The 27804-nt window shown below is 45.2% G+C and overlaps 2 protein-coding genes across 3 annotated transcripts in view; one reads left to right on the top strand and one right to left on the bottom strand.

The window, feature by feature from the left end:
- Nucleotides 1-27804, bottom strand: part of GPRIN2 (G protein regulated inducer of neurite outgrowth 2) — a 242007-nt gene that overhangs the window by 47136 nt on the left and 167067 nt on the right. The gene's annotated exons all lie outside the window — the stretch shown is intronic.
- LOC136313376 (annexin A8) lies at nt 952-27727 on the top strand. 2 transcript variants are annotated; one of them, XM_066243670.1, is made up of 12 exons: nt 952-1071; nt 14698-14788; nt 15954-16048; nt 17797-17910; nt 18313-18403; nt 19189-19268; nt 19752-19811; nt 20329-20422; nt 20674-20769; nt 22643-22701; nt 23867-23989; nt 27097-27727. In XM_066243670.1, exons 1-12 carry the CDS (start codon nt 1051-1053, stop codon nt 27154-27156), a joined length of 984 nt encoding a protein of 327 aa, XP_066099767.1. In that variant the 5' UTR covers nt 952-1050; the 3' UTR covers nt 27157-27727. The 2 variants fall into 2 exon arrangements, with proteins under 2 accessions (XP_066099767.1, XP_066099768.1); XM_066243671.1 differs by lacking the exons at nt 14698-14788; nt 15954-16048 and having other exon boundaries at nt 953-1071.

Here is a 27804-nt window from a genome sequence, read left to right as displayed (position 1 = left end):
GAAGTTAGTATTAAAGCCTGTCTGAACCTGAGAGGTGAATGATCAGGCAAAATCCAATGTGAAACTCTTCCTCTGGAGTTGCCTTCCTGACCCAGAAGGCTTGAGATCTCATGAAACATATTTCCTGCTGAAAGCAGCCTCAAAGGAAAAGATATCTAAGTATCTAACCAAAGAGAGCCAGCAGATACAAGAAACAGACTCAGGGTCCAGAAAGGAGAGTAATAGAGACACCTAAAAGGGACATTAAAGTAAGAATGTGCAAGCTGTCTCACTTCTTCCATGACTTACTGCCTCTACCTCTGACTTTCTAAAAATTCACTTTTGCTCGTATTTGGAAAAAAATAAGAAGAATGTGTAAAATGTTCAAACAAGATACAGGAAGGAATAAAAACTCTTAAGACAAGAACAGCTAATTTTGAAAAAGACAGGATTTAAAAGGGATAAAAGAAAAGTTCTAAGCACCAGAGCCTCCATTTCTTACTGCAGGGTTGTGGCAAAGATTCAAAGGGACCGAGTACATGGTGACTAAAGAGGTATCTAGACATAGAGATACCCTATTACTTTATATCTTTCGGTCAGCTCTTCATTGCATTGTTAATTAATGTAGAAACGTGCAATGAAAGGGATACGTAGTATTATTCCTTTTTTATATGGAGCAGGCCTAGCAAAGATCGTATGAAACTACAACCATGTTTTTATTAAATGAGGTTTTCAAAAGTTGAAATTCAGAAGTTTCAGTCTGAAGTTCCAGTCTGTGTGATCACCACAGCCCACACATTTGGCAGTGAGCACTGTATTCCACAGGGCAGGCTCAGGCAGTGCCTGGGTGGGGCCTGGGAGCCACAGGACCCAGAGCCAGGCAGAGCCAAGAGTGAAGGGAAGGGGCAGGAATGGCACTGGGTGGGGCTTGGTGCCTTCTTATACCACCACACCCAACCCACTTGCTCAACTGGGTGCAGCTGGGACCACGGCATTTGCAGTCTCAGAGTAGAGGCAGTGCTGACCAGTGTATCTTTATCTTCCTGGGGTAGCCAGCAGTGAGGAGACAACATGGCCTGGTGGAAAGCCTGGGTAAGTGCAGAGGAAGCAGAATCAGTGAATTCCTGAATGGTGTTGGGAGGGATGGGGAGAGCCCTGGGATGCCCACTGGGGAAAAAGACAAGAAGAAACTGCCTGCCCTAGAGGTGCTCAGACCAGGGACAACAGTAGGTGAGACCAGTGGGTGAGGTAACATTGAAATAAATGAGGGGAAGCCAGGGGGCCTGGGAACTCAGGAAAAAACCTCTCAGGGGGAGGTCAGGCTACCCAAAACTACAGGTATCATGGTTAAGCCATATATATGTGTGTGTGTGGTATGTATGCACATGGGTGTGTTTGGGAAGAACTAAACTGATGGTTCCTTACAAAGAGGACAGTATGTGCAAAGGCCCAGAAGGGTGTAAACCTTGGCTTTGGAGGCTAAATAGCTCAACCTAGTTTGAGGGCCCTGGATGGGAAGGCAGAGGGTTAGGGCAGATGTACCTTATACGGCAACCTGAGCTGAGGAACTTGAATTTTACCTTCACAGCAATGGGGAGCATTGGAAGGCCTTCAGCCAGAGAGTAGCCGGATTGGGCTCATCAGTACCCACTCATCAGGGCCTAGGAGGGTGGGCTGGCCTCCAGGGAGCAATGTGGTTATTTGTCAAGGTTGAGGAGGTAGCAGTAGGAGTAGAAGGACCTGGCCCACAGGGGTCTTGTACGGCTATGCTTTATGAGTGACTGGGAGCAGTAGGAAAAACAGCACAGCCTGTCCCCAAGTCACTTGTGTCCCAGCTGAATGAACAGATTCCCAGGAGTGTTTCATTTGAGTCTGAGTCCCAAGGCCATCTGTGCTAAGGAGTTGAAAATGAAACTGGAAAAACTGACTCATGCCACCTGTCACATACACAGTCAAGTAAGCAGAGACAGGGTCTAAATCTTTATGGGCTCTTTATTCAGATGGCAGGCGATCTGAAGACTGCAGGTTTGTACCCTAATAACTGTCTTACTATTTTATTTCAGGCTAGGCTTTGTAGAAGGGGAATTAAAGGGTAGATAAGGGGTTTGGAATTCAAAGGTAAATTGTTTCTGGAGTCAGGGAAGGTTAATTGTTCCTAAGCCTCCTCCTGGAGACAGGCTTCTGTCCAGCATTTCAGACAGTACTTTGATTGATTGTGGCTCTCTGACAAATCAGCGGTTAATCCCTTGTGCTGGATATTCCTCTAAGCATTTTACGTTCAACATCTCATCTGAGCCTCATGCCACCTCCACAATGCAGATGGCAGTTACTTTATCCACAGATGAGGAAACAGGCACCAGGAGGCTGAGCACCTACTTAACCTGACTAGTAAGCGAGGCTACCACAGTAGTAAATGGGTTAGAATCCAAGCAGCCTCCCTCCAGAGCCCAAACTCTATAGACCTTGGCCACCCACAAGGTGCTCTCTTTTGGGAGAGCAAGCTTGGAGCAGCAAGATCACAGGCAGACCTCACCTGGGACGGCTGAGCTGCCAGCCAGGGCCGAGTGTCTGTTGGAAACCAAGCTGGACCAGGACCAGGAGTAGAGGGAGATGAAAGATGGGCTCTGAGGGAAGGTGGGGTGCATCTGGGCTTCTGTGCCTCTCTTGTAGAGGTGAAGTTCTGGCTCCCAGGCCTCTGGGGCAGCCCTGTGATGGAGAAGGTGAAACTGTGGCAGCTCCCCTGTGATCACCACAAAATATATTATAGGATAGAGTCACAGGCTGGACTGAGTCACATTCCAGTGAAAGTGTTCCTGTCTGGACATGCCTATACCAGGCCGACCCAGCAGGAGCCTAGGCAGATGGTGGTGGGGGCGGAGAGGGAGGGAAGGGGAGAGTTCCTTAGGTAAAAAGATCTAGAGCTCTGCTGATATCCAAGGGTCTGCTTCCCAGAAAATTGTCCTATCTTCCCCTAAAACCATGAAGTGGAAAGTGAGGCTAATGCTTCTCAATGCAGTGAAATCACAACCCCCTGGTGAGCTGTTCACAAGCACAGCCTGTGAGAGGCCACTGCACTGTGGCACATACCCTGGCCTGTCACTGCCACATGGCCAGCCTCCTGCATCCCAGCATGAGAGCAGAAGAAAGCCCCACCTGAGTGGGCCCCAAGAGAGCTAAGTTGCCCTCCTAGCTCCCAGTGTAGCAGTATGCCTGTGGGGGAGGCTTCCTTCAAGGAAGATTTTCAGGAAAACTTACTGTCTAAAAATGGTTTAGTCATCAATGGAGATAAACAGAGCTCAGCTTCTGAGTCAGGCTGTTTGGAGTGAGTCCCCGGCACCACCACTTCAGTGGTTCCTAAACTTTGTGAAGTCAGGGCGCATTTAAAATCCTACAAATGACTGTAGGTGCACTATATACAAGTTTCTGAGAAATATGGTATAATAATTAAGTCAAATATTAAAGAAGAAAATACGAAGTCCAAGCGTGCTTTTATGGTAATTAAATGAAATAAATACGACAAAATTAAATTTATTCTGACATTTAAAAACATTTTTATGTTACATTTTTTGAGTTATGCTTTTTAGAATTTGTAAAAAGAGGGGTCAAAATTTTAAAATGACAAAAAATTATCTTTTTATATATATAGATACATTCTACGTAAGATTTAGTAAATTCAGCAGGTCCTGTGTTAAGTGTTAAGCTTTTTTCATTCTTGTGTTTATGAGAAACATGGACCTGATGTATCCTAGCAATTTCTTCAATGTTTGGGCATATATTTGAAAGGCAAACTCTCATTTTCTCATCAATATAATGAAGAATTCCTCTCTTTTTACTCTTAATGGTGTTGAGGGTAGAAAATCCTAATTCACATAAATAGGATGTTGAAAATTGTAGTAAAATGTTCAAAGCTTTTTTATTTTTTATGAATACCTTTTTTTTATTAATTTTACTAGGGTGACATCAATAAATCAGGGTACATATGTTCAAAGAAAACATGTCCAGGTTATCTTGTCAATCAATTATGTTGCATACCCATCACCCAAAGTCAGATTGTCCTCTGTCACCTTCTATCTAGTTTTCTTTGTGCCCCTCCCCCTCCCCCTTTTCCTCTCCCTCCCCTCCTAACCACCATACTCTTATCAATGTCTCTTTGACTTGTTTTTATTTTTTTATTTTTTTTATTTTTAAAAAAATTTTTTGCCCTGGCCAGTTGGCTCAGCGGTAGAGCGTCGGCCTGGCGTGCGGGGGACCCGGGTTCGATTCCCGGCCAGAGCACATAGGAGAAGCGCCCATTTGCTTCTCCACCCCCCACCCCCTCCTTCTTCTCTGTCTCTCTCTTCCCCTCCCGCAGCCGAGGCTCCATTGGAGCAAAGATGGCCCGGGCACTGGGGATGGCTCCTTGGCCTCTGTCCCAAGCGCTAGAGTGGCTCTGGTCGCGGCAAAGCGACGCCCCGGAGGGGCAGAGCATCGCCCCCTGGTAGGCAGAGCGTCGCCCCTGGTGGGCGTGCCGGGTGGATCCCGGTCGGGCGCATGTGGGAGTCTGTCTGACTGTCTCTCCCCATTTCCAGCTTCAGAAAAATACAAAAAAAAAAAAATTTATAGGTACAGAGAGAGAGTCAGATAGAGGGATAGATAGGGACAGACAGACAGAAATGGAGAGAAATGAGAAGCATCAATTATCAGTTTTTCGTTGCAACACCGTAGTTATTCATTGATTGCTTTCTCATATGTGCCATGACCACGGACCCTCAGCAGACTGAGTAAAACCCTGCTCGAGCCAGTAACCTTGGGTCCATGCTAGTGAGCTTTTTGCTCAAGCCAGATGAGCTCACGCTGAAGCTGGCAACCTCAGGGTCTCGAACCTGGGTCCTCCACATCCCAGTCCAATCCTCTATCCACTGCGCCACCGCCTGGTCAGGCTCTTTGTCTTATTTTTATGACGCACCTACGTATGGAATAATACAGTTCTTGGTTTTTTTTGATTTACTTATTTCACATTGTATAATGTTATCAAGATCCCACAATTTTGTTGTAAATGATCCGATGTCATCACTTCTTATGGCTGAGTAGTATTCCATAGTGTATATGTGACACATCTTCTTTATCCAGTCCTCTATTGAAGGGCTTTTTGGTTGTTTCCATGTCTTGGCCACTGTGAACAATGCTGCAATGAACATGGGGTTGCATGTGTCTTTACGTATCAACGTTTCTGAGGTTTTGGGGTATATACCCAGTAGAGGGATTGCTGGGTCATAAGGTAGTTCTATTTGCAGTTTTTTGAGGAACCACCATACTTTCTTCCATAATGGTTGTACTACTTTACATTCCCACCAACAGTGAATGAGGGTTCCTTTTTCTACACAGCCTCTCCAACATTTGCTATTACCTGTCTTGTTGATAATAGCTAATCTAACAGGTGTGAGGTGGTATCTCATTGCAGTTTTGATTTGCATTTCTCTAATAACTAATGAAGATGAGCATCTTTTCATATATCTGTTGGCCATTTGTATTTCTTCCTGAGAGAAGTGTCTGTTCATGTCCTCTTCCCATTTTTTTATTGGATTGTTTGTTTGTTTGTTGCTGAGTTTTATGAGTTCTTTGTATATTTTGGATATTAGGCCCTTATCTGAGCTGTTGTTTTGAAAATATCATTTCCCATTTAGTTGGCTGTTTATTTTGTTGTCAGTTTCTCCTGCTGAGCAAAAACTTCTTAGTCTGATGTAGTCCCATTCATTTATTTTTGCCTTCACGTCCCTTGCCTTTGGAGTCAAATTCATAAAATGCTCTTTAAAACCAAGGTCCATGAGTTTAGAACCTCTTCTATGTCTTCTTCTATGTACTTTATTGTTTCAGGTCTTATATTTAGGTCTTTGATCCATTTTGAATTAATTTTAGTACAAGGGGACAAACTGTAGTAGAATTTCATTCTTTTGCATGTGGCTTTCCAGTTTTCCCAGCACCATTTGTTGAAGAGGCTTTCTTTTCTCCATTTTGTGTTGTTGGCCCCTTTATCAAAAATTATTTGACCATATATATGTGGTTTTATTTCTGGACTTTCTATTCTGTTCCATTGGTCTGAATGTCTATTTTTCTGCCAATACCATGCTGTTTTGATTATCGTGGCTCTATAATATAGTTTGAAGTCAGGTATTGTAATGCCCCCAGCTTTGTTCTTTTTCTTTAGGATTGTTTTGTATATTCGGGTTTTTTTATAGTTCCATATAAATCTGATGATTTTTTTGTTCCATTTCTTTAAAAAATGTCATTGGAATTTTGATGGAAATTTCATTAAATATGTATATTGCTTTGGGTAATATGGCCATCTTGATTATATTTATTCTTCCTGTCCAAGTGCAAGGAATATTCTTCCATCTCATTGTATCTTTTTTGATTTCCCTTAACAATGGTTTGTAGTTTTTATTATATAAGTTCTTTACATTCTTTGTTATGTTTATTCCTAGGTATTTTATTTTGTTGTTGCAATCATGAAGGGGATTCTTTTTTTGAGTTCGTTCTCAAATGTTACATTGTTGGCATATAGAAAGGCTATTGACCTTTGTATGTTAATTTTGTATCCTGCGACCTTACTGTATTGACTTATTGTTTCTAGTAGTCTTTTTGTAGATTCTTTGGGGTTTTCCATGTATAGGATCATATCATCTGCAAGAAGTGATACCTTTACTTCTTCTTTTCTGATATAGATGCTTTTTGTTTCTTTGTCTTGTCTGATTGCTCTGGCTAGAACCTGTAGCACCATGTTAAATAAGAGTGGAGAGAGTGGACAACCCTGTCTTGTTTCTGATTTAAGGGGGAAAGCCTTCAGTTTTGTGCCATTTAATATGATGTTAGCTGATGGTTTATCATATATGGCCTTTATCATGTTGAGATATTTTCCTTCTATACCCATTTTGTTGAGAGTCTTAAACATAAAATTGTGTTGTAGTTTATCAACCTTTTCTGCATCTATTGATAAGATCATGTGGTTTTTGTTCTCTGTTTTGTTGATATGGTATATTACGTTAACCGTTTTATGTATGTTGAACCATCCTTGAGATTCTGGGAAGAATCCCACTTGATCATGATGTATTATTTTTTCAATATGTTGTTGTATTCAATTTGCTAGTATTTTGTTTAGTATTTTAGCATCTGTATTCATTAGAGATATTGGTCTGTAGTTTTCTTTTTTTGTGCTGTCCTTGCCCGGTTTCGGTATGAGGGTTATGTTGGCCTCATAAAATGTGTTTGGAAGTATTGCTTCTTCTTCAATTTTTTGGAAGACTTTGAGTAGAATAGGAACCAAGTCTTCTTTGATTATTTGATAGAATTCACTAGTATAACCGTCTGGACCTGGACTTTTATTTTGGGAGAGGTTTTTAATAGTTTTTTCTATTTCTTCCCTACTAATTGGTCTGTTTAGGCTTTCTGCTTCTTCTCGACTCAGTCTAGGAAGGTTGTATTGTTCTAAAAATTTAGCCATTTCTTCTAGATTGTTGAATTTAGTGGCATAAAGTTCTTCATAGTATTCTACAATAATTCTTTGTATATCTATGATGTCTGTGGTGATTTTTCCTCTTTCATTTTGGATTTTGTTTATATGAGTTCTTTCTCTTTTTTCCTTGGCAAGTCTTGCCAAGGGTTTGTCAATTTTGTTAATCTTTTCAAAGAACCAGCTCCTTGTTCTATTAATTTTTTCTATAGTTTTTCTGTTCTCTATTTCAATTATTTCTGCTCTGATTTTTATTATCTCCTTTCTTCGGCTGGTTCTGGGTTGTCTTTGTTCTTCTTTTTCCAGTTCCTTAAGGTGTGAAGTTAAGTGATTCACTTGGGTTCTCTCTTGTTTGTTCATATAGGCCTGAAGTGATATGAACTTCCCCCTTATCACTGCTTTTGCTGCATCCCATAGATTCTGATATGTCGTATTGTCATTTTCATTTGTCTGTATATATCTTTTGATCTCTACGGTTATTTCTTCTTTGACCCATTCATTTTTTAAAAGTATGTTGTTTAGTTTCCACATTTTTGTGGGGTTTTTTCCCTCTATTTTGCAGTTGAATTCTAGTTTCAAGGCTTTATGATCAGAAAATATGCTTGGTACAACTTTGATTTTTCTGAATTTTGTGACGTCATTTTTGTGGCCCAACATGTGGTCAATTCTTGAGAATGATCCGTGTACACTGGAGAAAAATGTATACTCAGTCACTTTGGGATGAAATGTCCTGTAGATGTCTATCATATCCAGGTGCTCTAGTGTTTTGTTTAAAGCCAATATATCTTTATTGATTCTCTGTTTGGATGACCTATCTAGAGTCATCAGTGGTGTATTAAGGTCTCCAAGTATGATTGTATTTTTGTCAGTTTTTGTTTTATGGTCAGTAAGTAGCTGTCTTATATACTTTGGTGCTCCTTGGTTTGGTGCATATATATTAAGAATTGTTATGTCTTCTTGATTCAGCATCCCCTTAATCATTATGAAATGACCATTTTTGTCTCTGAGTACTTTTGCTGTCTTGTAGTCAGCATTATCAGATATGAGTATTGCTACACCTGCTTCTTTTTGGATGTTATTTGCTTGGAGTATTGTTTTCCAGCCTTTCACTTTGAATTTATTTTCATCCTTGTTGCTTAGATGAGTTTCTTATAGGCAGCATACAGTTGGATTTTCTTTTTTAGTTCATTCTGCTACTCTGTGTCTTTTTATTGGTGAGTTTAATCCATTTACATTTAGTGTAATTATTGACACTTGTGAGTTCCCTATTGCCATTTCATACATTGCTTTCTGTTAATTTTGTGTCTTGTTTGATTCTTCTCTTTCATTTTTCTATCTTTTGTTTTTGTTTGGTTGTATTCCATACATCTTTCCTCTGTTGCTATATTTTTTAAATCATGTGCTTCTGTGCTGTTTTCAATGGTGGTTACCATTAAATAATGAAAAGGGTTCTTACCCTGTTCATTGTAGTGCACTATCTTCTGAGTATTTTTGAACTCCATTGTCTTTTGCTACTGTTAATCTCCGTCCTCTCCCCCTTTTTTGTTGTTGTTGTCACAGTTTAAATTTGGTTTTATCGTGTTCTTGGTGGAGCTTTTACTTATGGTTTTGGTTTTTTTGTCCTTTTTATCTGGTTGGAAAACCCCCTTTAGTAATTCCTGGAGTAGGGGTTTTCTGATGATAAATTATCTCATCTTTTCTGTATCTGTTAATGTTTTTATTTCTCCTTCGTATTTGAAGGATAGCTTTGATGGGTATAGTATTCGTGGCTGAAAGTTCTTCTTATTCAGGACTTTACATATTGGGGTCCACTCTCTTCTAGCTTGTAGAGTTTCTGTTGAGAAATCGGATGATAATCTAATGAGCCTTCCTTTATATGTTGTATTCTTCTTTTCCCTGGCTGCCTTAAGAATTTTTTCTTTGCCATTGGTTTGTGCCAATTTGATTATGATGTGCCTTGGAGTAGGTTTGTTGGGGTTAAGAAAACTCGGAGTTCTGTTTGCTTCTTGAATTTGAGGCTTTAGTTCTTTCCACAGGCTTGGGAAGTTCTCATCTATTATTTGTTTGAATATGTTCTCCATTCCATTTTCTTTCTCTTCTCCCTCTGATATACCTATTATTCTTATGTTATTCTTTTTGATGGAGTCAGACAATTCCTGTTGAGCTTTCTCATTTTTTCTTTTAATTTTTGAGTCTCTTTTTCTTCTCTCTGTTGTGCCTCAAGTTGCTTGTCTTCTATTTCACTAATCCTACCTTCTATCTGGCCTGTTCTATTAGCTAAGCTTGTTACCTCGTTTTGCAGCTCGTGAATTGAGTTTTTCATCTCTGTTTGATTTGTTTTTATAGTTTCAATTTCCTTGGTAATATATTCTTTGTGTTCATTGAGTTGTTTTCTGAGCTCCCTAAATTGCCTTTCTGTGTTTTCTTGTATATCTCTGAGTATTTTTAGGAGTTCTATTTTAAATTCTCTGTCATTTAGCTCCAAGGTTTCCAATATATTAAATTTTTTCTTTATAGATTTTTTTCTCATCTATCTGTGCTACCTTTCTGTCTTTTGTATCCATGATACTCAATTTCTTTTTCCTTAATGGCATCTGAAGGTGGTTTTGTTGATAGTATTAATGAGAATTAATAAAGAATAAAAAGTTAAAAAATAAAAATAAAAAACAATAAAGAATTTTTAAAAATTATTATTCCCCCCCCCTTTTTTTTCCTCTCCTCTCCTCTCCCCTCCTTCCTCAGAAAATCTTGTGGTGAACTGTGAATTATATTGTGCTAAATAGAACAAAAACTACCTATAATGGAGGGCCTGAGTTGGGGAGAAGTGCTAAAGGGGCAAAAAAGGGGGTATGGACCCACAAAATGCAAAAAAGGAAAAAATTTGGGTCAAGAATAAAATGATTTGCTTTTAGGTGATGGTTGACTAAGATGTATGATGAGAGAAATAAGAGGGAAACAGGAAAAGGGGTGGAAATTTAAAAATTACTATTGTATTTAGCGGAGCAAGAACTAGATAAAATGAAGAGCCAGGGTTGGGAGCACTGCTAGTGAGTTAAAAAAGCGAAGTAAAAGAACCCCAAAGCACCACAAAGATAAATTTGAGTCCCAGATAAAATAATTTATTCGTGATTGAGGATTGAATGAGAGGAAATGTAAAGGAGAAAAGAAGAAACTAATATAGAGGGAGAAAAAAAAAGGAACAGGAAAACACAAAAAGAAGAAAAAAGAAGAAAAGGAGAGAGAGAGTTAAGAGTTTTGGAGTGCAACCCTTATAGAGAGAAAGGAAGAAGAAAGAAAAGATAATGGGAGATGTAACACTTATGGGTAATGTAGTTCAAGGAGAGGAGAGAGTAAGATCAGCAGAGAATTAAATGACCAAATTGGAAGAGGAAGAAAATAATCAAGACAAGAAGATAAGAGAAACAAACGAAGAAATATAATAAAATGGGATAGGTTATAAAGTCTGTGGATTATTCTTGATTTTGAGAGGTTATCTTCTTACTTTTTCTTTTCTCTCCCTCTTCCTGGTCGGTGACTCTGTACCCCGGGTTCTGCCCCTGTGGCACGCTTAGGTAGAGGTTTGCAGTTGATAAGTCTCTATGGCGATGTCATATATTGGGCTTCAGTCTCGTTGGCAGTCGAGGCTTATTAGCATTTGCAGGCTTCGCCAATGAGAGAGTCCATGTTCCCGGAGCCTCTCTCCTAGTCTTTCCTTCCTGAATTAGTAGCCTGATGATCCAGCTATGGGGTTCCTGCTGCCTCTGCCTTCGCGTTTAGTGTGGAACTTCTGGAGGTTCCAAGGATAGATTTTTCTGTCTCTGTTTGAAGATCTTGTTGAATTTTGGGGGAGATTTATCGGTATCACTTCTTACTGCGCCATTTCTCTGACGTCACTCCATCAACAAAGCTTTTTTAGATATTGCCACATATTCTTCTTTTATAGAAATTCAAAAGGCTTCAAGAGACAATTCCTTATGTTTAATCATCGATCCATGATCAGTGGATATAGCTGCCAGTTCTTCTTCTCTTAATGTTAAACCAAAATCACTTGAAGCTTCCATGAATGGGTTTCTAATCCAATCGTATTGTTCAGTGTTAAGTGACAGAAAAAACTATAAATTAAATTCTGCGTGTCAGCCTTCAAGTCCTATTTTATTTACACTTAACTTTTGCTCACTTACAGAATCGGATTCTTCAATATCATGCTTCTTTTTGAGAAATCTATCCATTTTATTTGGGTGTATTTATCTAAAAATAATATAATGATGTGTTTATAATAATGATGTGTTAACAAAAAGTGGTATTTCCATAATGAAATGGTATAATAGAGTAAGTATATTTATTTTTATATCTGGGCACATGCTATGAACCAGAGCAGCTAGAAATTCCAGGTCCCAAGTGGGAGTGGTGCAGAATTAAGAAAATATGCAGAATTAAAAAAATACAGGGTTGGGAGGGCCCTGTAATTGCATGCCCCAAAACCACATCTTGCTTTATTTATAGGGCAAAGTGGGCCATTAGTAAATCAATGAGATCTTTGATCATGTTTCCAAGTCAACCCAAGAATTTTACCAAGTGCAGAAAGCCCCCACCATACAAATCATCTTAACTTTATACCAAACAAAGGACAGAAGAAACTTGCCTCCAGTCTTTCCGGGGAACATGGGGGGTAATGTAAACAATCCAGCACCACAGCTTAACAGCCTTTTGCAACCTAATCAGGCAAGTGAGGTGGGGACTTGGTGCAGACTGTCAGCTTACAGCCAATTCCCCACATCTCTGTGCCCCAAAAATCTAAACTCTAAAAATCCTGTTGGTTTTTTTTTCTTTTTTTCTTTATTCATTTTTAGAGAGGAGAGAGAGAGGGAGGGAGGGAGACAGAGAGAGAGAGAAGGGGGGAGGAGCTGGAAGCATCAACTCCCATATGTGTCTTGACCAGGCAAGCCCAGGGTTTCGAACCGGCAACCTCAGCATTTCCAGGTCGACGTGTTATCCACTGTGCCACCACAAGTCAGGCTCCTGTTGGTTTTTTGGTCCCCAATAGGCACATATTTTTCTGGAATACCATAGGGTGCACCTGGAAATCTTCTAGGGTGCACACTTTGAAAACCACTGACTTACTACTTGTGACACTTTGACAAGCTCCCTGAGCCCAGCTACCTGCATATATAATGGGCCATTCATATTTGCCTCGTGGGTGGATGGAGACATGGATGGATAGAGAGATGCATGAATGTGTGGAAGTATACAAGAATGGAAGGAAAGTAGGAAGGGAAGAAGAGAGGAAGGAAGGAAGGAAGGAAGGAAGGTAGGTGCTGGATATCTAGGTGGAGAATGGATGAATAGATAAGTAAATGAGTGGGTTGATGGGTAAGTGAGAGAGTAGATGAGTGTGATAGGATGTATAGAAGGAATAAGTGAACAGGTGAATGGGGGACCAAACCCAGTGGGACTAAACTCCTTTCCATCTGAAGGATTTCTGCGTCTCCCTCAAATTTAATGTCCATCTGCAATCTCCCTCCACTTTTCTACCATCTCTCTCCCAATAACACATATTCAGGAGGGTCATTCATTTGCATCTAAAAAATTCTGTAGAACAGAAGTCTAAAGAGCCCACAGGCAAGCCTTGGATTACAGATTTGGAAGTCAGGGACCCAGGTACTTCAGTTATCTGGCTTATTTCAGAATTTTCAGAGCATGTGCAGTTCTTTCTAAACCTAACCCTCTGCCTCTTATGAGCCCACATACTTGGAAAGGCCCTGAGCTGTCAGGATGCTCAGCAGGGTGCCTGGCTCTCTACCTTCTTATAAGTGTCCTCTTCTCAAGAAAAGAGCAGCTTGAACTCACACCACACCCAGTCTCAGCCGCCACTCCAAGGAAGTCTGCTGAGTTCCAGGAAGCTGTTTTTACCTGCTCATTGTCCTTGTAGTTTTGGGCGGGGTTGTTCCTTCCTGCTACCTGACAGTGGTGCTGGAGGGAGCTGGGGTAGCTTGGCCTGCTGCTTTCCCTCAGATGGTACTGACTGGGAGACAGGCCCAGCATGATCTAGAGCCTACACCCCAGGGCAGGGGCAGGCCTGGGACAGTTGAGGTTAGTGGCTTTCTCTTACACACCATGGCTCTGGTTGGTGCCAGACTTTTAACCAAAAGGCCACTCTGTGAGGGAGACATGGAGGTCCCACAGAGCCCAGCAGGGAACCAGAAACCCTGCACTGCCAGGCCAGGCAGGCCACAGTCTCTCAGGATGCCCCCCCTGCAAAGTCATTTCCTACACAGCTGATGTGCTCTGCAGGCCTCCTAAACCCATTAGAGCCACCTCCCTCAGGAGGCAGTGCTGCCCCCTTCTATTGTGACCTTGCGCTCACACTCCTGGAATCTCTGCCAACCTCATGAATCTCATCACAAAAGATCCAAGAACAGTCCTGGCCAGAAGGTTGAGAGAGGGAAAACTGCAGGCAGAGTCAGGACCCTTCTGAAGACAAGAGACAGCTAGGAACACATACATGGGACTTGTGCCTATCACCTAGATAAAACCACAGCCCCTGCTGGTTCCTCCTCAGTTCAGGCCTTCTCCCCTTTACCCATCCCCCAATGCCCTTCTCCCATCCCAGGACTCTTTCCTGGTTCTGCCCTCTTCTCAACACCAAGGCTCTAGACCCTGTCCCTGCTGCCCCCACAGTGATTATGGTGGCTCAGGGAATGGCCACAGTGGCCACCTTCAATGTCTTTGCCTGTACTGTCCAAGTCTTCAGACCCAGACCCCTTGGGGCTGGCACTGACTCTGAGACCTGGGATTCCATCTCTCAGGGTGGCAGGGAAGAGCTGACTGTCCTGGCCCTGTCTCAGTCCTCCCTGAGAGGCCCCCTTCCTCCAGCCTGAAGACCAAGCCAGCAGAACAGGGCTTTCCTGGGCCAAGGCAGCTAACAAGCATGCAGAGCTCCTGCAGCCCTGAGGTGAGCAGGCCACAAAGCAGCTTGGTGCGGAGTGGAAACTGTCATATCCAAAGGCTGCTGCCCTGGACCAAGAAAGGACCCTGCAGGCCTCCCCTTATCCAGACAGACAGGCAGGCAGGAGGAGCCAAGCCAGGTAGAGCCAGGAAGGCCCAAAGGCTCAGCCACCAGCCTGCAGGGGCTGAGCTAGTGCTCACTTGCTGGGGTATGCTTCAAAGTGAGCAAGGAGCCTGGGCTGCCCTCCCCTCTCGCCCACTTTGAGCAGGCCTGGGTTCTCTTACAGATTGAACAGGAGGGTGTCTCAGTGAAGTGCAGCCCACATTTCAACCCAGACTCAGATGCAGAAACCCTCTACAAAGCCATGAAGGGGATTGGTGAGTGGATGTCTGAGGCCTTGCTCTAGGAATGCTGTGACTCTTCTTGGGTTCTGCCTGCTCTGCTCAAAACCCCTCTGCTCACAGCCCAGGAGAGGAAATGTCAAGGACAGCCTGGAAATCAGGGTCTCCCCCCAGCCTTCTGAGACTCACTTTCAGCACCCAGAGAATCACACAGGATCCATTAGTCTACTCACACACTCCCAAGACTGAGGGGGGTAGGGCAGCTGTGCTTCTCTGAGTAAGGGGGGTGCAGATGTGGAGACCACTGGCTGTACATGCCTGCCTGTCCTGGTGCAAGTGACTTCACCCCCCTCGATCTGGGCTTTCTCATTTGTAAATGACCCCAAGAACTCTGGACCCTGCATGTCACTGAATTTCGTATGAGATGATGTTGGGTGTTTTGTGGGGCTGAAGTGGGTCCAGGAGGCAAGAGTACACAGGTTTTGCAGCTTTTCCCCTGCCCCACTTTCCCTGGCCAGAAGGCAAGAAGGCAGCTTCCTTCCTGTCTCTGGTATCTGCACTGTTGTAAGCAGGAAGGGGCTGCCCTGAAGCCAGCCATGTGTGTACAGCCTGGGCCAGAAGCCCTCAAGCCGTCAGCCCAGGAAGAATTTACTCTCTGGCTGGCTTTAACTGTGAATTGGGGCATCAGCAAGAGCTATCATCCCTACAGGAACCTGGACAGCATGCATGTCCCCTACTTCCTGCAAAATCTTTATTACTTCTACTTCCCAAAGGAGAAAATGGAAATGAGTCAGCTTGCCACTGGGCCGTTGGACCAGAACTCAGATCCAATTTTCTGGACCCTCAGTCCTGACCTTTACCCATTGCTACCAGCACAAACAAGGCCAGGGCAGGAGGTCCTGCTGACAAAACTCAAGATCTCAGGCAATGCCCAGAGCAGAGCAGATGACCAGAGGGTTCTCAGATTCTATCAGGCTGGACTGGGCTTTCCTAACCCACATTGTGTGGGTGGAGCTGGGGAAGAATCAGATGGATTTCCTGTCTAAATGCCTTCTCTATGCTTTGGGAATCATCAGATTTTGAAGCTGTCCCAGTGGTATGTCCCCAGTGCTTGGCTGCCAAGTGGCTGTCCTCCCTTCTCCCTAGCCCTCCTCACGCCCCCAGAGGGCAGCGGAGGTGCTCACCCTGTGCACCCCTGCAGGCACCAATGAGCAGGCCATCATCGACGTGCTCACAAAGAGAAGCAATGCACAGCGGCAGCAGATTGCCAAGTCCTTCAAAGCTCAGTTTGGCAAGGTACTGGGGAAAGTGGGGGTGAGGGACAGGTGTACTGGGGGCCAGTGTGGGACTGCTGCTGCCAGAGACAACCTGGGAAGCAGCTCCATGCTGGATGAGGCCCTTCTCCGGGGGGCCAGCCCCCTGGAAACATGGGGCATATGGGACATACTTATCAACAAGAAGAATCCAAATCTTGAAAAATATTGGGTTTTTTTATTTGTGGCCTTGCTGGAGGACCATAGCCTGGGAGCAGAGCTTCAAGAAGCCTGAAACTGTGTTTCCAACATCTGGACAGTGGAGGGCGCTCACACAGGCAGTGTAGTAAGAAAGCCTGTCTAGGGCATTAGAAGTTTTCATCAGGGTACATAGGTTCTACAGTCAATGGAAGGAATGTGTAGAAAAAGGAAGGTTGAGTCACTGTGCCTGCAGGCATCAGAGGGATTTAATTAGGGTCTGGAAACAATTAAATTTTTTGAAACCATTCGAGGTGATTTTTATCACGATGTAGAAAGAACAAATACTTTTTTCAATATCATTGATCTTCAGGATTGAAACCGAGTAGTCACATATGATTCCCCCACACACACACCTGCCCCGCGGTTCTGACCTTAGTAATAAATTTTAGAAACGCTCATTGTTGTCTCTCAGTGACTGATAAGTCAGAGATGCTGAAGCATTGTTTCCTTTCTCATGCTTATGCTAAAAAAATGATGCAGTATGTATCTGAAATTCACATTTAACTAGCCATCCTTGTTTTATATAGAACTCACAGCCCCCACACCCTGTCTTGGCGTCCAGCCTTCCACAGTCTGGCCTGCCTCCCTATCCCACTGTCTTACTCACTTTTCTCCTTCACATTTTCCCCATGGCCCCATCCTTGAGCTGTTTCCCTGCTTCCAAGCTTTGCTGGTCCTGCCTCTGAGCTTGGAGTTGCCTTCTCCTCCGCACATGCGATGCAGAAGACAGGAGACACGGTGGTGCTCTGCGCCATCGGGGTCATCAGGGCTCACCTCAGGCTGAAGCTCCCTCTGCATGGGAACAAGACTGGCAGGGAGCCAGGAGCCAGAGCCCCCAGAGGCCTCTGCTGCTGCCCATCATTACTCTGCAGATTTAGCACAGGGAGATGAGTGATGAAGACCAAACATTCCATGGGAAAAACCAAGGTGCATTTTTTTTAAAAAATAATTTCTCTCTCTGAACCACCACATGCAACACTCAAGGAAAATGATGTTCTAAGAAATTACATTGCCCAAAGTCTCAGAGCCTGTAAGCATCAAGGTTGGGACTTAAATCTAAGTCTGACAAGGCCCTTGAACGTTTCTGTGCTATAGAGAAAGATGAGCTGGGTTGGTGTTGAGCCTTCTTGTAGAGACAAGTGCCCTTGAATGGAACAGATGTGAGATAGATTCCTTCATTCATTCATGAGTTTATGGACAGGGATTTGCTGGTAAGCCATGACAAACTTATATTTCAAGTTGTCGACGTGCCTAGCACTGCCCGAAGCTGAGCTGAGCCACAGACATCTCCCCAACCCTCCCCTGAGCAGATGGCAGAACTGCCATTATTGCCACTGCGTGGGAAGGGTCATGGGGAAAGATGCCCAGAGAGGCTGCGTTGCTTGCCTAAGCATCCCCAGCCTGGACCAGCCTGTGGCAGAGCCCATCCAGAAATCCAGCCCGAGTAGTGGAGCCTGACCACCATCCCACTGCCTGCACACTGGTGAGTGCAGCATACAAACCGTCCCCCCCCCTCGCTCCCCACATTAGGACCTCACTGAGACCTTGAAGTCGGAGCTCAGTGGCAAGTTTGAGAGGCTCATCATGGCGCTCATGTACCCGCCGTACAGATACGAAGCCAAGGAGTTGCATGATGCCATGAAGGTAAGTAAGCAAGGGGGTGGGGACAGAAATGCTTATGACGACTGGAGTGGAGTGATACCTAGGACTCCTTTCCAAAGAGCTGAGCAACCAGGGCAACCTGGACCTTCGCTGAGCCCTACAAACTTGTAACATGCTGCTCAAACGGCCACCAAATGTGGAACTGGCTGGCCTCTGCTGTCACATGGCCATGATGAAGCCAAAGTTAGTATTTCTTGGGCCGTCCCACCCAGGTGTGCAGGAATTAGAAACTAACGCCTGGTTCCCCGACTGCCCATTACTTCCTGCCACTCCATTTGCATTTGCTGATGATTAAGAGGAATCGGGCATCTTGACAAGAGTGGGTATGGACAGAGCAGAAGAGCCCAGACAGAGTTCTTCAGCATGCTGAGAATTTGTCCACAGGGCTTAGGAACCAAGGAGGGCGTCATCATTGAAATCCTGGCCTCTCGGACCAAGAACCAACTGCGGGAGATAATGAAGGCATATGAGCAAGGTAAGGAACCTGCAGAGAAGGAAAGTGTGGAGCCTGAGCTGAGGGCTCACTTGGGAATGGCTTCAAGTGTAGCATCCTTGCAGGGGACCAGGAACAAACAGTGTCCTGGGCCACATTGGAAACATCCTTTTCTGGCTTTTCCACACTGTGTGCCAAGACTGGGCCTAACAATGAAATTAGACATGACTCAGGCTGGACCTCTAAGCTCTCCAAGTCTACACAGGCCGCTGGGGAGAAGGCACGGGCCCACTAAATTCTCTGCCCCAGGAGGGCATGGCAGCACTATGGGCCACAGCCTGTGTCAGTGGCTGGGGTTGTCTCCTTGCCGGCCACAGGCTAACCCAGGGCTCTGTTACATGTGGAAGCATGGACCACAGTCTAGCTATGAAGGAGTCCATGGGATGCAAGGCATGCCGAGGCCAGCCCATCCTCCACAAGGTCTGCCTGGTGAGCAGTCTGCCTGACGACTCTGACTGTGCCAAACCACAAGATGGAGCCAAGCTTGGTCAGCAGCCCCAGCCCATGGCAGGACTCTATAGCTTGGCTCGTCTTAGTTCTTCAGGTTGGGCTGGCTGTCTATGTCACTGCCTAGTTCTGAACAACCACCAGGTAATGGAGTCTCTGCCATTCAGACACCTGGGCAGGGTCCACTCCTTGTATCAAGGACTCATCCTTCCTGGAAGGCTTTAACCAGGAAAAGGATAGGAGACAGAGCCGGGAGTAAGGAACCAGGCTGTGGGAAGAGGAACACAGGTCTGTGCCCCATGGTCCTGTTTCCCCTGCAGACTATGGATCCAGCCTAGAGGAAGACATCCAAGCAGATACCAGCAGCTACCTGGAGAGGATCCTAGTGTGCCTCCTTCAGGTACACTGTCCAGCTCCCGGGAGCCTCTTGCCAGGGGGAATCTCAAGAGCTCCACCTAGGGAAATGCCTGGAAGAGCTCCTGAAGGGATGGGAATGGGTCAGGGCAGGGGCGTGGCACAGCACCGGTGGCATGGGCACATTGGGGATGTTTCAGTGTGGTTGAAGGGTTCTCACTGCAGAGCCCCCACACCTCTGCAGATGTGGTCACATGAGAGCCCTCAGAAATGGGAAGAGGGCCCAGTCCCTGAGCAGGCTTTCTCACCAGGTTGCATAACAGCCACTTAGCTTACCTAAGCTCACTGCCTCAGCCCTCAGCTCATTTTACACAAGGAAGAAGCAAGACTTGCAGACAATACTGGTTCACTGAAGGCCCATAGCCAAAAAGCAGTAGAACCCTACTTGCCCTCCTGCCCAGATCTCCCATCGGCCCCATGTACCCTGGTCAGCCAGCCCGTCTCACAGGGCCACCTCTCCTATTCCTAGGGCACCAGGGATGATGTGAGTAGCTTTGTGGACCCAGGACTGGCCCTCCAGGATGCACAGGTGAGGCTATGCCCTAAGCAGCTTCTGCCTTGCCATCTAGATTCCAGGGGCCAATGCTTGGCAGCTTCACCCAAGCCCTCTGCCCATGGGGGTCTTCTGCGATGCTGATCTAGGGCCTATCTCAGCCCTTTGTAGGCCTTTACCCTCTGGTATCTGAATAAGAAAGTGGGAGTGCTGGGGAAACTCTGAAACAGGAAGGAGAATGACGGGTGGGGTCCACTGGAGCTCTGTCCTCACAAAAACTGCCCTGGGCCTCCGGGGACTGGGTGTGTGTTTTTAGCTCTCTGCAGGTCCACCTGCTGGCAGGGCACTTCCGTGTGCTCAGCAGTGGAGCAGAGCGCCAGGGCAGGAAAAGCAGCCTCTGACATGGTTAGTGAAGGGAGAACTTAACCACTTGAGGTAGTGAGCTCCTTATGGAAGGCAAGATTGAGCAGAGAATGACAACCTGTTATGTAGATGGGAGCCATCCCTCAGCTCCTTGCTCTCTGTCACTGGCTTGTGGGTGTCCCAATACCAGGATCTGTACACGGCAGGCGAGAAGATCCGTGGGACTGATGAAATGAAATTCATCACCATCTTGTGCACGCGCAGCGCCACACACCTGATGAGAGGTACCAGGGTGGAAGGGAGGCAGTGCTGAGCCACAGTGGGATGCCCTTGCCACAGGCCTCTCTGTTCATGCTGTTCATGCCGAATATCCACAGTGTGGCCTTATGAGTTCCTAGAGTCAGGAAGGAAGCCCAAAAGCACTGGTCCATGTGGTGGTCAGGAGTAGTGCACTGACGTGCAGTCTCTGATCTGAGAGCCTTGGAGCAGCTCTCTGAGGCCCATGTTTCTCCTAAAAGAAGCCTTCTCGCCACAGTGTTTGAGGAATACGAGAAAATGGCCAACAAGAGCATCGAGGACAGCATCAAGAGTGAGACCCATGGCTCACTAGAGGAAGCCATGCTCACAGTGGGTAAGTCATAGAGCTTGGTTCTCAGAACCACCTGTGTCCATAGGCCTCACAGTTCAGTGGCGGGGAGTAGTCAGGGCAGCCACAGCCAGTGACTAGGGCCCTATGTTCACCTTCAGGGAACTCCCTACCCTAACTCACACTCTCAACATGTACCCTTTAGCCCAGGACACTGGCACTATTGTACCCCCAGTGTCTCCATCGTGCAAGGTAGGTCCTGCAAGCAGATGCTCTCTGTGCTGCCCACGTAGCACCCCTGCTGTGTGCCAGTGTGCAAGTGTGTGTGCACATGCACACATATGTAGGACTATGTCAGACCCCAGGGCCCATGCTCACCCTCAGCAGCCACACAGGGAACATCCTGGTTCTGATTGTGAAGACCCAAAATGTCACCTAACTGGACCTCAGCCAGAGGCCTAACATCTGCTTCCCTCTGAAGAAATTTTGTGTAGTTGGAGTCCAAGCTCATTGACTGATGGTCTAAGTCAGTGGCCGGCAAACTCATTAGTCAACAGAGCCAAATATCAACAGCACAACGATTGAAATTTCTTTTGAGAGCCAAATTTTTTAAATTTAAACTATATAGGTAGGTACATTTTTATTAACTTAATTAGGGTACTCTTAAGCTGGCCTTTGCTAAAAACATCCTCAATCTGATTGAGCCACATGTGGATCGCGAGCCGCCATTTGCCAACCACTGGTAAGTCTAGGAAACACGGAGGACCTTCCCCAAAACATAAGGACACCTAGGAAGATCTGTACCAGGGCACATGTTGGGACCAGAGCTGAGATCACTGTAAAATGAGTCATTGTAGAGTAAGAAACTGAGGCCCAGAGGCAGAGGGATTTCTCCTTCACTTCCTCCCATGACAAAGCCAATGTCAGAAGCACTCAGCTCTACACTAGGCTGTCTCCGTCCAGTGCCAAGCAGCCAGAGGGGCTCTGCGATGTGTCCAGCTCCCTAGGAGTGGACTGGGATATCTGACACTCCCCAGTAGGTGTTGACTGCTGTGATAAAATCTAATCTATGTCAGAGCATCTAAGCATGCCCCCTGCTCCAATCCCAGCTTCCCCCTGGGTCTGGTTTAAACAACCTTGTGAATAAATCAACAGGCAAGGCAGGTGTGCAGTGCCCTACGGTGCTGGGCACTTTCTATTCATTCTCCTTGAGACTCTCATCATTCACATCACAGATGAAGACAGTGCAAGGCAGGAAGGTCAAGTAATGCAGTCACACAGTGCCATCAAGGCAGAGTTTAAACACCTGCCTGCCTCACACAAAGCCCACATTCTTCCTGCTGCCCTGGGCTAAAATGCCAGCTCTCTCCGCCCAGATCCCATGTCTCTGAAGCAACATCTGCAGCAGTGAGTATGGGACCCACTCTCTGGGCCACATGCCCCTGGGCACCTAGTGCTTCAGGGCTGGGCCTGAAGCCACTCTTCACATGGAAGTTCAAAGGCAGGGACTTTGTTGCTGACATGTAAGGTGGGTCTCTGAGGCCAGTGAGCGCCATACCTATGGTGCCACTGTGGAACTGAGTGGCTGGATTCTCAGCAGCACTCTGGAGTGGGAGAGCCCAGGGACTGCCCTGGGCGGAGCTCTGCTCTGGTGGACCAACCCTGCAGTGCCCAGGGCATCACATACCTCCCCCTTTGGCCTACCTGCTCTGAACCTTTGGTCCTATGCCCACTGTCCCTGGCTCCCTTCCCTACCCCACCCCACCTGACACAAAGCCTCTCATTTTGAAACTAGGCAGGGTACAAATATACAGAATTGCACAACATTAACCCTTAAGACCCAAGGCTAGACATAAATACACATGGACACAGTGCTGCACAGCACCCGGAGCCGCTAACGAAGCTCTCCTGTCTGCAGTGAAGTGCACCCGGAACCTCCACAGCTACTTCGCAGAGCGTCTCTACTACGCCATGAAGGTAACTGTGCTGTCTTCTACCCCTAACTCGAGTCACTGTGAGGCAGCAACAGCAAAGCCAAGTTGCTTTGGATGGGCCACCACCATCTTTTAAGAGAAGACATTTGAGACATTTGGGTCTTCTCTTAGCCTCACCTCTTGTGATCTCACATTTTTATTTCTCCAAGGGGGAACCAAGTCCGGGGACAGGAAGCCAATCTCCTGAAGCCTGCATTAGAGCAGGTGCTTTCACAAGTGTTTACTGCATGGAATTTAACCACAGTCCTATGAACCCCGAGTCCTAAGTTCCATCCCAGAGATGGAGAAACTAACGCTTGAGGTAAAGGCCACACACTTGGTAAGTGGCAGAATGTTGATTCAAGCCAAGGCCAGCTCAGTTGGCCTTTTGACCTCACCATGTGGCCTCCTTGAAGGAGCAAGGTTTGCTGCTAGAGGTCATAGGCCAGGATTGCCAGGAGATGAGGGCATCCCTTGAACGGACAACTTCAAAAGCAATGTACACATGCAGCAGCTCAATTTTCCAGCACATGCCAGGTGCCAAGCTGGATTTGCCTGTCATCCATAGGCTGCACTAGCCAAATATGTCCAGGCCACTAGTGTCAGCAAATTTCTGGGATCTAGAACCAATGTGGGAAATAGATAGTCAAATTAGTTCCCCAAGATTAGAGTAACTGTCCACCTTCTCTAATTTATGGTTTCTGCTTCCACCTGAAGTCAGAACGCCAAGAAAATGAGAGAGGCCATGGGTTTCCCTTGTCCATATGGCTCCATGTGGTGTGAGCCTAGTGAAGGATGAAAGTGAGCAGGAAGGCACCCCTGTAAATTGACAAGTTAAGCTGAATTTCCTGATGTTGCTGCCCTAGGAAGAAGTCTTATTCCTGCAGCAGTCTGGAATCTGATGGGGGCAAACCAAACACTGCAATTTGGGGCACTTGGCTCCTAATAAGGGAGGAGACATGAACAGTGAGGGAGAAGGGATTAAGAACACGGAAACCATAGCAACACAAACATCCCTCTTAGTGCTTCACTCACTGAAGCAGAGGCTCCTTCCTGCATTCTCCTCCCCTAGGAAAACTCCCTGGACCCAACAGCATGGATTTTTTTCACCATCACAGAGATGGACGGAAAAGATGAGAAGTGATCCTTGATTGCTTTGTCTTATTCAGGGAGCAGGGACAAGCGATGGGACCCTGATAAGAAACATCGTGTCAAGAAGTGAGATTGACTTAAGTCTCATCAAGTGTCAATTCCAGAAGATGTATGGAAAGACTCTTAGCAGCATGATCATGGTATGCAATGCATGTCCAATTTCTCACACCAGTTGGACACAGAGATAGTATGAGAATATCTGGATACAGTGACAAATGTCAAAAGTCATATGTGTCCATCCCTTCCATCTCAGTGAGTGTCACCCTCTTGTATTCACTGCTATGTGGTACGTAGAAGGATCAGCAGAGAAGTCAGGGTGACTATGATTGAGGGGACAGTGGGGAAGGAAAGCAGAGACTGATGATGGAGGCCTGGGACCATCAGCACAGGTAGTTGGCTTTGGAATTGTGGCCCCTTTGAAAACAACACATCCTTGTAGAAGAAACTGTCTCTGAAGAGTCAATGAGAGTGAGTCATTTAAGAATTGAGGTACAGCATTCAGAGTCAGATTTAAGTAGTCCTGGCAGCAAAAATTTAAGAAGACAAATCAGATCGGCTTCAGTGGGTTGCCTAACTATATAGATTCCAGTCAGTGAATTTTCTGGAGCCAAGAAAATGCAGGGTGATTATCACACTGCTATAACTTTGAGAGAAATTGCTCTTTTAGACATTAATGTCAATTGAGGGTTTTTATTAACAGAAGCCAAATCAAAAAATAATATATCCCTAAGTCTTAGGGAAAATAAAATATATCCCTAAGTCTTCAGTAAATCAAGTCTCTAGTTATTCTATTACAAATTTCTATTGTTAACTACACATTTCAAGAAACACCTAGCTTACAATAGGTTAAAAAGACAGTTCTTTAAGATGTTTCAGAATGGGGCAGTAGGTAGGTGGGGTGGGTTGATGAGATTATTCTTTGTTATGTGTTAGGCTTTCTAACCAGTCTCATCAAGAAATAGGAAAGGGCTGACCAGCCAGTGGCACAGTGGATAGAGTGTTGGACTGGGACATGGAGGACCTTAATTCAAAACCCTGAGGTCACTGGCTTGAGTGCAGGCTTATCCGGCTTGAGCGCAGGCTCACCAGCTTGAGCGTGGGGTCCTGGCTTGACCATGGTATTATAGACATGACTCCATGGTCGCTGGCTTGAGCCCAAAGGTTGCTGGCTTGAAACCCAAGGTCGCTGGCTTGAGCAAGGAGTCACTTGCTCTGCTGTAGCGCCCCCCTCCAGTCAAGGCACATATGAAAAAGCAATCAATCAACAAATAAGGAGACTAAGGAGCTGCAGTGAAGAATTGATGCTTCTTATCTCTCTCTTTTCCTATCTATCTGTCTTTCTCTGTCTCTCTCTCTCTGTCTCTCTCTCTCTCTGTATTTCTCTTTCTGTCTCTGTCAAGAAAAAAGAAAGAGAGAAAGAAAGAAAGAAAGAAAGAAAGAAAGAAAGAAAGAAAGAAAGAAAGAAAGAGGAAAGCTGGGCACAAACTGGCCACTACTGTGTCCTACAAGATGGCTTCCCGACACACAGGTTCAGCCGAGTGTCATGAGTTCTGTTAACCATGCACAGTTTCTGTGGTGTAGGACAGATTTCTGTTTCTTTTCTCCATTCTCATTAGACAGATCCAACAACTGACTTCATCAGGAGCACAAAAGTTCTGTTGAGTGGAAACCATCACTTTGATCCATCTAAGTTGTTGACCTCATGATGAAGATAGACCTAGCAAGCTAATTAATGTATAATCAATCTTATAGTTCTTTATCTAGACATACAGGAAGCCTACCCTCTTAGATTTTTACCTGGAGTTGTTACTTAAAATTTAGTTGGAATTGTGAAAAGTTGGCCAAAAAATTTTTTTTTATTTTAGACCCCTTCTGTACATGTCATTCAGAACAAAAATTATTTCCAACAGCATTAAAAGCCCCTGCATAGAAATTAATAGGAAAATATATATAAACCTATATATAACTTCATACCTATACATTTGAAAAGGTAGACAAAATGAATAGTTTTCTTTAAAATATATATATATATTATAAAAACTGTTGTATAAGCAGTTTAAAGAAAATTTAAAATGTGGTTTAAAATCTACAAGACAATTTCAGGTACAAATGAAATCTGACTAAACAGTTAAGAAATGAATAATTGCTATGAGACAGAAACTATTCTACCAATAAAATGCCATCCATTGGAGAGGTTTTCCTGAATTTCAACCTATTACAGTGCCTGCAACCCTGCTAGCCTTTTCAGATAGGGCATTTGATCACTAATAACGCTATTGTGAAAAAGGTTGTGAAATAAGAGTTTTTAAAAGTTTATCTGTGGAGGTGAAGAAAAAGTCAAAAGATAATAACTTTTTCAAAAATCTTGGTACCATTTTTCTCAACCACATCAAAAGGACGTTAGATAATATACCCTCTGCTGCCACCTGGCTATGTGTGGAGATCCTTGACTAGCCAGTCCTATCAGAACCTGCTAAAATAGGTAGGGGGCTAGTAGATCACAGAAGTGAGAGTCAGCCATTGGCCTTGTGGGGTCTGTCCTAGCGGGGAACTGATGCTTCTTGACCCCTGTGAGAGCCAGCTGCTCTGCAAGTAAGCTCACCTGTCCGCTGCTGTTTACCTCACATCACATCACAACAAAGTTCAGATCATCAGCATCATAGACAAGAGAACAGATCTCATAGTGATATAAGGACTTGCCTCAGCCACAGGCTCTGTGAGTGATGAAGCCATGGTCCTAGTTCTGAGTGGGTCCAAAGAGAGCCCAGGCTCTCCACCTCACCTCCAGGTGTGGCAGTGGGCAGCCTGCTTTCAGCCTTGATTCCCTGATCTGCACTGGTGATGTTGAATAAAATGGGTCATGTATACACAAATGATTAGGCACACCTGGTCCAGAAAGAAACATGGACAAGAGCCCTGGGATGGCCAGAGGGAGGGAGCCACCGAAACGCCTTCCTTACTCTGAAACCGAACTATCTCTGTGGTTCATTTTCCACACCAACACCCCTGTGGTTAATAAGGGAATCAAAAGAAGATGCAGTGGAATCGCCTGAAATGAAAAACAAGGAAAGATAGATATGGAGTGTGGGGCCTGCAGCATAGCGCCTGTTCAGGGACAAGGCAGGCCTTCCCGAGGAAGCACAACTCCTAGCAATAACAAGAGCACCTGCCAATCACGAAGGTGACTCTGAGACAGGCCGATATCACAGACATGCTCTCCTAACTCTCATGTCCTTCCTGTCCTCAGGGAGACACCAGTGGTGACTACAAGAATGCTCTGCTGAACCTGGTGGGCAGCGATCCCTGAAGGTTGAGAAGGACCTAATCAGAGGCCCAGAAGCCAGAGCCACTAGGCCCTGCCTGCTCAACTTTGGCCATAGATGGGGGTGGGGGTGAGGGTGGGACACAGAAAAGCTTGCAGTCTTCTATCTCCCACCTTTGGGTGCTTTCTAGTCAGTTTTTCTAAACCAGAAGGAGGGACCAGGCTGGGGTTCCTCCCTCCATTGTCCTCTCAGGTGTGGGCATATTGCCAACCTTAGCATCCATCTGGTCCAACAAAGCCCTCAGCATCAAGGGGTCTGAAGAGGGTTTGTGGTCATTTCTAAATCCCTTATCCAGGGGTTTCCCAACCTTGAGTTGTCACAGAGTTCCCTGCACACAGATATCCAACCTATTCTCCATCTACTAATCTGGGTCTGCAGAGGAGGAACAAGGAAATATGGGATTTTAATAAGCATCTCAACCAATGTGCTTCTCTCTCAGGCAAACAATGGGAAGTCTGTGGGAGACCACTTGTTCCAGCACAGACACTGGTGGGCAGTGGAGAAAGGAACACATGTGCCTGGGCCAACTAGGGTGCCATTAACAGCCATCCCCCAGCCTCACCTAAAAAAGGCTACAGGTAGAAGAAAAATTCTCTCCTAGTCCTACTGGCACTGAGAGCTGCATATCAAGG

Source organism: Saccopteryx bilineata, chromosome 9 (genome assembly GCF_036850765.1).
Source record: "Saccopteryx bilineata isolate mSacBil1 chromosome 9, mSacBil1_pri_phased_curated, whole genome shotgun sequence".
NCBI classification, from domain to species: Eukaryota; Metazoa; Chordata; class Mammalia; order Chiroptera; family Emballonuridae; genus Saccopteryx; species Saccopteryx bilineata.
The sequence above is the reverse complement of the archived record's forward strand: the minus strand, read 5'-3'. Positions and strand labels throughout refer to the sequence as shown.

Coding starts and splice junctions, on each gene's coding strand:
- LOC136313376 (XM_066243670.1), top strand. CDS start 1,051: ATGGCCTGGTGGAAAGCCTGG. Junction 16,049..17,796: donor TCAAAGCTCAGTTTGGCAAG/GTACTGGGGAAA, acceptor TCCCCACATTAG/GACCTCACTGAGACCTTGAA. Junction 19,812..20,328: donor TGGCCCTCCAGGATGCACAG/GTGAGGCTATGC, acceptor TCCCAATACCAG/GATCTGTACACGGCAGGCGA.